Source organism: Balaenoptera acutorostrata, chromosome 10 (assembly GCF_949987535.1).
Source record: "Balaenoptera acutorostrata chromosome 10, mBalAcu1.1, whole genome shotgun sequence".
Lineage (NCBI taxonomy): Eukaryota > Metazoa > Chordata > Mammalia > Artiodactyla > Balaenopteridae > Balaenoptera > Balaenoptera acutorostrata.
The window spans coordinates 36287308-36298970 of record NC_080073.1 but is presented as its reverse complement, the minus strand read 5'-3'; the positions used below and the strand labels follow the sequence as shown (position 1 = coordinate 36298970).

Sequence of the window (11663 nt, the reverse complement as noted above, 5' to 3'; positions counted from 1 at the left end):
AGGCCTTGAGTGGGTTAATAGGAGCGAGGGTGGGGAGAACAGAGCTTGGGCTGGGGAGGGGGTGGGGTGGACAGCATCAGGAGAGGACTGGCCGAGGGTGAGGAGCAGAAGAGAAAGCGGGCAGGGAGGTGTGCACACAGGACATGTAGGGAGTCTTGCTATGGGTTGTTTTCTCCAAGGCTTTCAGAGCTGCATTTGCCTGTCCTACCTCTGTTCTCCTTCCATCCTCCCTGGTCTATGCAAGGTGGGCTACTGACAGATGAGGAAACTGAGGCACAGAGAGGCAACATCTCCTGCCTATGATTACAAAGTGATGGAGTGGCCAAAGTTAGCTACCTTCCCACTCCTTGGTGGTGTCACCTGGGGTCAAGGCCACCAACAGACAGGGGACCATGGGGTACAGACAACTTTTTCTTTGTAACGCAACATAATTTTTGGCCAGATTTGTTTCTCCCAAATACTTCTTATGCGTGCTAATGCCTGTGCAAAACAATTACCTTAAATTCTTTAAGATGAGATAAAGACTGAGGTGGGAGAGGAATTGTGGGAGAAAAAGTCATGGAAGGTCAGCGAGGAGGTTTAAAACATTCAAAATCGTGGATTTCAAAAAACGTGGGGTTTTTTGTTTTTGTTTTTAACAGAAAGAACCTTTTTTTCAAACAAATTCTTAGACTAACCCCTAATTTTCAAAACAGATAAAAAGGGTGCTGCTCCAGTTGGAGTAGGAGCTGGATGGCCCGTCCATCTCCTCAGGCTCAATGTTATCACTACAGCTCAAATCCAGCCCTTGTTAACCTGAGGGAGGAATGGAGCCCAAAGGTAGATGGTACCTGGCACGTGCTCAGTGCGCCACAGGTGGTAGAGCGAGGGAGGCTTGTTCAAGGTCATCCATTGAGTTAGAAAAGGGCAGCCAGGCTGGAGTATAACCATGTATGTGACACCATGGGCCGCTCAGAAAGCAAAACTCTGTTCGTGTACTTCAGAAGGCAACCATGGACGCAAGCGGACTTCCCTGGTGCTGGTGCACACGGAAGGAACGCCGCGGGCAGGACACCTCTGGGGTCTTCCCCCAGAGCCTGGCTCTCAGCCATGTGTTTGTAGGGTTGCTGCAGGGAGAGCTGAAAAGAGGCAAGGATGAGTGGCCAGTGTGCTTGGGCATCTTGCCATCAGCCCCGTATGATGTCACTCCCGCTTACTAAAGAAAAAAGAAAAAAAATGCAAGTAGCTCTATCCTTTCTATTGCCCCCCAGAGCTGGACATCTGCACACCTGCAAGAACATCATCTTGTCATTGGAGAGATGCCACTTAGGGATTTCACAAGCCACATGAGGAAGAAAGGAATCTTCAGCTTAGCTCAAGAACATAAAAATGCGCTGTGCTAATCTGGTTTGTTCATAAAATTGTTGTGTTAATGCCCTGGGGGAAACAAAAAGGAAAGATATTTTAGCAACATTCCCTAGTTTGGTTGGGATTACATGTGGGGGAAAACATTGCCGTTTCCCTCACGGGTAAGGGTTTTGGTTCTCCTGGGTCCTCATGGTTCTCCCTGCCTGGCCGTGCCAGTCCCTGATGAGGGCTGGACGAGAATGTGCCCCGAGCCCAGGGGAAGCTGGGGCTAGTCAACGCTGGGGTTCACAACACACACCTCCCGAAAGGACCGAGGCTCCTGTGTCACCCGGAGCTGTCTCATAACTCTCCTTCTGAAAGATGCCCTCTGGTCTCCCTGATGCCACGCTCCCTGGTGTCAACTTTTGTGATTTTCAAAAAGCAGTGCAGAGAAGCGAGTGAAGAGCCACAGTGAGTCAGGCTTTCATTTCAGACTCCCCTTCTCTCCTGCCCGACACGGCTGCGTGGAAGCCACACACTATTAGTTCCACATAATTGAAAAGTGTGTCAGGATCTCTCAGACACGAACCCGAAACATGCTGCTCAGTTGTCACCTCCAACGTGACTAATGCAGTCGTGTCTTAATTAGTCACTGTTTACTGCGCTGACAGCATCAGAGCCCCGTTCCAAGGCCCCAGTTTGTGATGCGGATGAGATTAAAGGACTGAGAGTTGCCAGGTTTTCAGGTCCCCTTCCCACTGAGCACTCTGAACCCAGGTGGCCTCTGCCAAGTGCATTGGTCAGACCAGGGCAGCACTGTGACAGTAGAGCCAACAGGGACACATTTTTGGATGGAGGGAGGTAATGAGACAAGTAAATGGTGGACTAGAACATTCCCTCACAAGTTGGGTGTTACATCACAAGCCCTTGGGCAGCTCCTCTGAGGCTGAAGGGGCAAGTCCGGATGAACCATGCCACCCTGCCCAGCCCCTACCCAGTGAGAGCTGATTGAACTGGGCACTCAGCTGCCCCGAGGGTGGCCCCTCCACTGGCTCCCTTATGACCCATGGCCCACAGTAGCTAACCTGGGCCAGTTCCATTTCTCCTCAGGGGCTCTGCGTCCAGAACAGAGCTTAAACCCGAGGGGAGAGACTGCAGGCAGGAGATAAAAGGTGGTGAAAGAGACTGTCTCGGGACTTCCCTGGTGGCGCAGTGGTTAAGACTCCATGCTCCCAATGCAGGGGGCCCGGGTTCGATCCCTGGTCAGGGAACTAGATCCCACATGCATGCCGCAACTAAAAGTTCACATGCCACAACTAAGGAGCCCACCTGCTGCAACTAAGGAGCCAGTGAGCCGCAACTAAGACCCAGTGCAACCAAATAAATAAATAAATATTAAAAAAAGAAAGAAAGAAAGAGACTGTCTCATCATTGGAAGAACGTGGACCTCTACCCGAGAGCAGCACCTATTTCTGGGAACTCCTCCTCTCATTGCCCACCAGCCTGACTGCCCACCATCTGGGCCCCAGGACAGGTGGGTATCACCCCAGTGTGAAGCCAGGAGGAGCAGAGAAACCGGAAGCTGCCCCAGCACCCAGCACCTGCTGGCCTCATGGTGAGGCAGCCATCCAGGCACCCCCTCTCCTCCTTCTCAAGCCCCTTGGGGCCCTCTGTTTATTCAGCCTCATAGGCGCAGAATCCAGGGCCCTTCAACTCTTCAGGAACCTACAGAAATGACTGAGATGGAAAAAAACTTACTGGATCCAAACACAAAGCTTCAAAGCTGATGTTCAAATGTCTACAGAACATATCACCAGGAGAGTTAGCCAACCACAACTCCTGCATACTTACGTATCTGTTACGCTCAATGTGGGACAGGGTGTACTGTAACAGGTTTGACAAGCCATGGGGAGGGGTCTCCATGAGCGTGCTGCAGCCTTGACAGGGTTCTGGGTGCACCTACTCTGGTGAGGACCCCGTTCGTGAAGGGAAAGACTTAACTCCCTACAGCTCACCTCTAGCACTTTCCCTCTAAGCCATACTACCCCAGAAGGATGGAGAAGCTGACAGGCCAAGAGTTGACTGCACTTTGGGACAGGGGCACCTAGCAACTTCGGCTAATTAATCTGGAGGATAATTAAGAAGTATTTATAAGACTTCCTTCATTAGGCCCCTAAAGGAGGCTGAACTACATTAGGAGCCCATTTTCCCTATTTCACTCTGATACACCCAGATGGTTCTGGTTAAGAAGGAATGACACTAAGTAGGGGGAATGATTGTGCCACAGTAATTGGGGTCGGACTGATGATGCAAATCAATGAGTCTTCCTTTCCCCCCAAACTCTTCAAATAAAACACCTTTCTTGCTACCCTTGAAAGTTAATTAGGGACTTCCCCAGTGGCCCAGTGGTTAAGACTCTGCACTTCCACTGCAGGGGGCGTGGGTTTCATCCCTGGTCGGGGAACTATGATCCCACATGCCGCACAGCGTGGCCAAAAATAAATAAATAAAATAAAGTAAAATAAAATAGAATTAAAAAAAAAAATCTTAAAAAAAAGAAATTTGGGCTTCCCTGGTGGTACACTGGTTAAGAATCAGCCTGCCAATGCAGGGGACACGGGTTCGAGCCCTGGCCTGGGAAGATCCCACATGCCACAGAGCAACAAAGCCCATGCGCCACAACTACTGAGCCCGCGCTCTAGAGCCGCGAGCCACAACTACTGAAGCCCTCGCGCCTAGAGCCCGCGTTCCACAACAAGAGAAGCCACCGCAATGAGAAGCCTGTGCACCGCCACGAAGAGTAGCCCCCGCTCGCCTCAACTAGAGAAAGCCCGCGCGCAACAATGAAGACCCAACACAGCCAAAAATAAATAAAAATAAAAAACCCTGCTTAAAAAAAGAAAAGTTAATTAACAAATATCAATAAAATATTTACAACATTAAGGACATTCACTCAGGTAAACAGCAGTAAAACAAATCACTTTCCACCTGCATGTGATTGGCTCAGAAGTCTCATTTCCAAATAAAATACACGAGTCAAGCACCCAAATGAGGAAGATATAAAGGTGAAGGGGTACCCTGGACTCCCTAAAACCCACAGGCCTAAAATCACACACTTGTCCTCCCTGCCCTGATATTAGTTCTGACCTGCCAAAAATGGCTGCATATTTTAAAAACATGACCAAGACAAGGACAGGCCAGACAGAGAAGATAGGAAAGAGAAAATGCTATCAACAATGGGAAGCACTACTTTGGGTGGAAGGGAAAGGCAGTGAATAAACTGCCAGGCCTGTCAGTCTGGGACACAGAAAGCTCCATCGCAGGGGCCAGGAATCCAGCCCCTCTTTCAAAGTCAGAATCACGGTCCAGTAACGTCAACGTAGGAGAAGCGTTCTGATGAGGAATAAAAATGATTCACGTACTCAAGGTACTTGCCCACTTTCCTTTTGAAATTTAAGAGTTTTTGTTTCCTTTTTGGAAGCAGAAGTAGTATGAAACATCTTCACAGAGATGTGAAGAAAATAATTTATTCATTTTAAAATGGGGAAATTGACATGAAACTAGCAATATGAATACATGGTTTTAAAAAAAGACAGGAGGGAGGAGGTGCCCTGGTGAATTAGGTGGTAAGTGGCAGGGAGTGGGGCAGAGTATACAGCATCTCCTGAGCCAGAAGTCACAGCTGAGGAAGCATTAAGTAGCACAGCAGCATCCCCTCACGGAGGGACCTGACAGGCCAAACCTGAAGACACCAACACACATGTGGCCAGAGCAGCACAGAAAGAAGAAATGCTGTTATCCTCACCAACAAAAGCTTCTTTGTTTCATAAATGCATGTGCTTTAGAGACTTGTTTCCATGGAGAAGTAGCCTCACTATATTTTGAGTGGCACTTAAAGCCTCAAGTGTGATTCCCCCCCCAAAACCCTTCTTGGGTAACGTGGGGCAGCTCAGCACCCATGTATGCAAGCACCCTGAGGCACAGGTGTGGCTCTAGGGGAACAGGGGGAAAGCCCCAGAGCGAGTGGTCGGGCCCAGCTGTGCTCCAGGGAGCAGCGGTGACAGAGGCAGAGGCCATGGGCTGCAAAGGGCCTGCTGCCCAAGTGCTGGAGCCCGGGAAGCAGGCGTTAGTAATGGGACAACACCCACTTCCCAAAACCCTGGGCCACGGGGACTCCTCTTTCTATAAACAGGGAAGCAGGCCACAGGAAGCAGTCCCCGGTGGCCGTCCCAGCTGGCCATCTCTCAAGAGGCGCTGGCCCTGACTGTGGCAGCCCCGTGCTGATAGCAGAGCCCGGCCGCATGGGGACGAGATGAGCATGAGCCCTTGCTGTCAGACACAGAGGCTCTCCAAGCTGGAGAACAGAGTGGGAGCCATGGTGTTCCTGCTCCCGAGGAGGTGGGGCGTCAGCATTGCTGCTCAGGCAATGGCAGCTGTCTTCCTAGAGCTGGGAATGGACACTGCGAACACGAGCACAACTGGCCCTGGGCACTGACGCTGGTGAGGATAATGGGGTGTGCCAACCTCAGTTTGCCAAAAAAGCTGGTCCCAAAGTCCTGCCCCAGAGACGCAGAGGCCAAAGGTCTGGAATGGATCCTGGAAACCTACATTTATAACTTGCAATCCAGGTGATTCTGAGGCAGGCAGTGCGAGGACCACACTTTGAGTCTGGGGTCAAGTGGGCAGGGGTTGGGTGACAGGGTTCTAGGGGAGAGAAGGGTGGTCAACGGCAGCAGAGAAGGAACTTGTGAGGGCTGGAGGCCCATCTCTGTGCATTCAAAAGACAAAAAAAAGTACTTGGGGGGCCCTTCCTGGTGGCGCAGTGGTTAAGAATCCGCCTGCCAATGCAGGGGACGTGGGTTCGAGCCCTGGTCTGGGAAGATCCCACATGCCGCGGAGCAACTAAACCTGTGTGCCACAACTACTGAGCCTGTGCTCTAGGGCCTGGGTGCTACAACTACTAAGCTCACGTGCCACAGCTACTGAAGCCCATGTGCCTAGAGCCCGTGCTCCGCAACAAGAGAAGCCACCGCAATGAGAAGCCTGCACACCGCAACGAAGAGTAGCTCCCGCTCGCCACAACTAGAGAAAGCCTGTGCGCAGCAACAAAGACCCAACACAGCCAAAATAAATAAATAAATAAATAAATAAATAAATAAATAAATAAAATTTATTAAAAAAAAAGAGAAGCTACCATAATGAGAAGCCTGAGCACCGCAACGAAGAGTAGCCCCCGCTCGCTGCAACTAGAGAAAGTCCACGTGCAGCAACAAAGACCCAACTCAGCCATAAATAAATAAATAAATAAATTTAAAAAAAAAAAGTACTTGGGGGCGGGGGGCTGCCTTCTGTGTGTGCCACCCACCCTACCCCACGGGGCAATCAGTTCTTCTGAGGTAGGCTGACCCTGCCTTACAAAACATGACCAAGCCCATGATTCTGGAGGGCCTCTGATTGTTCAGTGACACCTTGCATTTAGCTACTTTCCCTGCAATTAACACAAAGCATTCTCTCCTTGAATAGATAAAAAGGTGTCCAGGTGACTGGGTCCTAGTCTTGGTCCACTGGTGGGTCTTAATCCTTGGCCTCTTGGCTTTGGCTCTGGGCCAGTGGATTTAAATGTGTGCATTTCAGTCAAACTGCCATCTGATACAAGGTTCCCTGCTCTCTGGGTGTAAACATAGAAAGTTTGGGGACGTCGGCGCTAGATGATTACTAGCTATTACCACCCAAGATATAGTCTGTGCATGTAGCTCCAAAGGTCAATCACATCTAATTAATTAATACATTAATTACATCAGTTAATATAGTAATACATTAATGAAAGAAGAAGAATGCTTTGCTGCCTGAGAACAGCACCTGCTGGGTGCAGGGCAGGGAGGCAAGCCTTAGCCTGGGCTCACATTGTAGCCTGAAGGACCAGATCCGCAGGCCTGCCAGTCTTGTCCTGGGGCTGGAATTCCGGTGTACTGACCAGTGCTGGAAGTAACAGGTCAGCGGGGGAAGGGTGTGATTCAGTGACACATGCCATATAGAATTTACCCTATTTCATTCTGATGGGAAAAAAGACACCTCTATTCAACTTTAGTTGTCATCTGTGCAATCTCCTCATGAGAAGTTACAGCCAACTGCAAAGCGGTGTTCCCTTCAGAGTAGATCACGAAGGATCACAGTGTCCTTCAAAGCCCTCCTCTCTCAAGTGGCCAGGCCAGAGGTTGTGAGCCGGCTTTCCCCTGCTGTGGGAAGACATGTGCTGGCCTGGGGGTGGGAGTGGGAGTGGGGGACAGCCATGAAGGGGAGAGACGTGACTCTGCCTGGCTAACTGTGGGAAATGTGATCTGAAAGACTGTGTCTTCATTTCTTGGATTTCTCATTGAGCAACATTTCTCCTTTGCTAAACAACCAGGCCACAGTGTTGACGTGGGGAAAGCCACAACTCCAGGGTCAACTTGTTCTTGTTTGGTGCACAACATCACATAACATCAAGTCTCCTTCCAGCTTTTATGGAATATGTTAAATATTCCTGTGGAGGGTAAAGTGGCTACATCTCTCCTTCTGGGCCAGAAGATTATTAACTATTATCATCCAAGATAGAGTTTGTTGGAACATGTAGTTCTGAAGGTCAATCTCAACCAAAAAGAATTAACACGTTATTCAAAAAGAAAAATGCTGATTACAACAAAATGGTGAAAAAAATAATTGTATCTATTTTAAAAGCTTTTTGGTCTTCCCTTAAAAATGGAACTCCTCCTTGCTGTCTGAAACCTCAAATGGACAGTAAGTGTTTGGTCTGGTGGTTCGCTCTGATGACTCACCTGTGTGTTGGTCTCGCTCCACTACAGACCCCTAACTGGGCTCTTCTGCATAGAAAACATGTTCCACCCACAAAACTGCCCCACAGCTGGTCCAGGTGCCACAAGGCTTCCGCGAGGTCACGTCGTTTTGTCAGTGAGTCTCGACACACCTAACTGAGTCCTAAGAAAGTGGATCAGCTTGGTCTCTGTGAGGAACGCTGTCCCAAGAGTCGCTCCCAAACAGAGGGCCCCCACAGCGACGTGCAACAGCTTGGCTGGCCAGCCCCGCTCACAGCAGAGGAACACCTGCAGAAAGAAACCACTGTCACTGCCCTGGGCCCCCAGCCGTACCTCCTTTCTCTGGGGCAAGCCAGGGGGAGTGGAGGCCCTACCGCTCCAGCTTCCAGTCAGGTAAAGGCATGACAGCTATGTACTAGGGTCTACTCTGTTCCCACGGGTACCACTGATCAGTCATTTCTATCATAAGATGCTGTCCCAGAAGCTTAGGGGAACGGGTAAGAGGAAGCAAGTACTTGTCCAGCTGGGTCAGGTAGAGCAGGAACGGGATGCCTGGAATGAGGGACAGTGGACATGCTGCAAAATCATGTGGTGTGAAGGCTGCGGGGCGCCTCACCTTGGAAACAGCAGTAATGCCACCACTGAGGGCAAATGCCCCGAGGAGGACTGGCGACAGGAACAGGCCGGCCAGGGGCTTGTGGGGGCTCTTCCGGTAGTAGTGGTGGATGAAGCAAAGGCTGTGTGTGATCCGAATGCCCATGTTGAAGCAGTTGGCCAAGATGAAGCCCACGCTGCCACACCAATGGGTCAGGAGATAGGCTAACAGCAGGAACGAAGATGAGAGGGCCAGCATTGTGAAATTGTACCTGGGAAGAGGGAGGCAAGCAATGCAGGGCAGTGGGTACCTGGTCCCAAGACAGGGCTGCTGCAAAGAAAGTGGCTGTGAACATGAATTCACAGAAAGCACCTTCAAGTTCCCGTGATCCAGCTGATTTTCACAACATCGAATGCTAAGTGGACAACATGGATATGTCACTGTCCCTTTCACCCCTGAATAGAAGAGTAGGAAAATGAACAACTCAACATATTTATGGTGTTTAAGGATAATAACTGGTTAGTTTAAGTGACACTGTGATCAGAACACATAAAAATCCTTTTCAGCCTGTCTTTAACGTGAGACACAACAATATGACACGGGTAACAATTACATGTGAATAGGCACTCTGACAGGTACTGTGAGGGGTGCTGGGGATGCACTGGTGGATGAACACACGGCCCTTTCCCTGTGGAGCTTGGATCCGTTTTACGGACGAGGAAACCAGGCAGAGAGAGGCTAAGTAATTTGCCTAAGGAATGAGCTGACACCCCAACCTGACCCCTGGCCCCTAAACTTTAGCACCTCACACCGCTTCCCTTGCAAAATGCAGAAGCCCCATAACCTTGGCCAGTGGATCTCACTCAAAGCAAGTGACCAGCTTCCATAATGAAATGGAAAGAGGGAGCAAGGCCTGGACCACCTTCAGGGTTTCCCAGACTCTTATACATCCCTCCTCTGCTCTCTACATCTCCAGAGCTCTGTGGGTTCTATGACTGGAGGGATTATACTGCTCCTTTCACTTCTATGATTCCAGAGCAGCACGTCACTTAGTTATCTTCAGTTTTCAGTTCTCAACTGAGTCTCAGCAGAGATAAAATAGCTGCCACAGTCTTCCAAAAGGCTTGTGGTACATCCATGAACAAAATTCTCCAGCATCTCGTTTCTGCCTAGCACACGGCAGGCATTCTAAGTGTATAGTTGTTGAGGGAACCAAACTCCTTAGATCCCCAAGCTGTGTCAGCTGGGTTAGGAAACCTCAGAGGCCACCACTCAGGTTCTGTACAGGAGGGAGGGGTGGTAAGAAAGCCACTGTGGCCTCCAAATGCCCAGGTTCTGGTCCTTGGGCTGACCAAGCCCAAGGTGCTATGGGAGATATAATTCATCAGAGAGGATAGCAAGAACACACATCCGTGCACGCGCGCGCACACACACACACACACACACACTGTACTCCAACAGGGGAGGTATGCTTTCATCCAGAATTCCAGAGAGGGAATTCATTTGCTTCTTAGTTGAGAGTTTCTTTTAATGAGTAACGGAACTACAAGAGCCCACATCTTCAAAGGGGAAGTTTCTTCACTAACTGCTAATCAATGATCAGAATGGCCAACTTTATAACAGGCCACTGAGGCTGGGCCAGTACTCTGACCTCTTTTCCAAAAAGAAGCAGAGATGTGTAATCTGTTCAGTTTTTTTTCAGAAATGATCTCAGAAAGGTTTATTAAGACCAATGCTTGGAGTTTAGGCCATAGGTTCACAAACTTTCAAAGTCATCCTCACCCAGCCCCAAGTAGAATGGAAACAATGAATGAAACCGGTAGGCAATTCATGCTAATTCAAGCAGGGACAAGTTCCATGGTGTGGCTTCTTTAACGTAGCCATTCGGGAGGTGCTGATGATGACGGAGTCCACTGTTTTTCACTAGAAGAGGGCTCTGCAGCTACTGAACTTTCCAGAACTCATAAATCTACAGCCTTAAAGACATTATCCACTACAGGAAAAAATGAGAATTTTAAAGATAAAATTAAAATGCCACTTTTTAAATCAATGGAAAATTAGTGACAATGACTATTTTCTAAGGCTTGGTTAACATAGACAGGAAGTTATTTAATCAGGCTTATCAAAAGATAGATGACTGCAGCAGCAACTGAAGCATCCCCCAGTGGGTGCTGGTTGAAAACATCAAGGCACAGCCATACGTTGTAGCCTTGGCAACCATGCAAAGGATGGTGCCAGTCTTGTGTGCACTCGTCCTTCATTCAACAGTTACGGAGTCCCACTCCACATTGGGCACTCAAGGGCCAACAAGTCAGAAAAAGGAGCTGTCAGTCTTGGGCCTCTGCATCACTGCCCCCTCTGCCTGGAAGGTTCGGCCCCATCTTTGCATAGTAGACTCTTCTTGGTCATCCAGGCCTCAGCCTAAATGCCACCTCCTTGGAGGGGCCCCCCAATCTAAAAAGGCCCCCAGTCTCACTACATAACCCTGTTTTAGTTCTCTGCAAAGCACAATATTTTCTTGCTTATTTACTTGTTTGCTACCTGCCTTCCCCACTGTCAGCTCCAGGAGAGCAGGGATCTCTTCTCTTTTGTTCATTGCTGAATTCCTGGAGCTTAAAGAAATACCTGTTAGAGAGTAGATGCTCAAAAAGTATTTGTCAGATGAACAAAAGAAAATGAGATATCCTTAACAAAACACAACAAAAATCCTTCAGTGGAGCATAATGTAAAAGCCATCAATTTTATGCTATACATATTATGAGGTTATTAACAAAAAAGCAACCTGCAGTTCAATGGACATTCTAATATTTCACATCCAACCAAATCCCCTATTTTTATTTAGAAAAACACTGATTAACCTGTAGGTAGTTAACTAAAAGCCATGATTTCATCAGTATATATTTTTCAATTCAGAATCTGAAATGTACAAG

General features: G+C 48.9%; 1 protein-coding gene across 2 annotated transcripts in view; it reads right to left on the bottom strand.

Moving 5' to 3' along the window:
• Window positions 1-1334: 1334 nt before the first annotated feature.
• RFT1 (RFT1 homolog) overlaps window positions 1335-11663 on the bottom strand; it is a 44659-nt gene continuing 34330 nt past the window's right edge. The window contains exons 12-14 of one of the 2 annotated variants that reach the window (XR_450383.2): window positions 8755-9004; window positions 8142-8426; window positions 1335-1416 (exon numbers count right to left, since the gene is read on the bottom strand). Coding sequence is in view for 1 of the 2 variants with exons in the window: in XM_007174777.2 (XP_007174839.2) it covers window positions 8259-8426; window positions 8755-9004 (418 nt within the window). In the remaining variant the exon portion in view is untranslated. Of the gene's footprint in view, window positions 1417-7080; window positions 8427-8754; window positions 9005-11663 lie in introns of those variants that run through there. The other variant, XM_007174777.2, reaches the window with a different exon arrangement.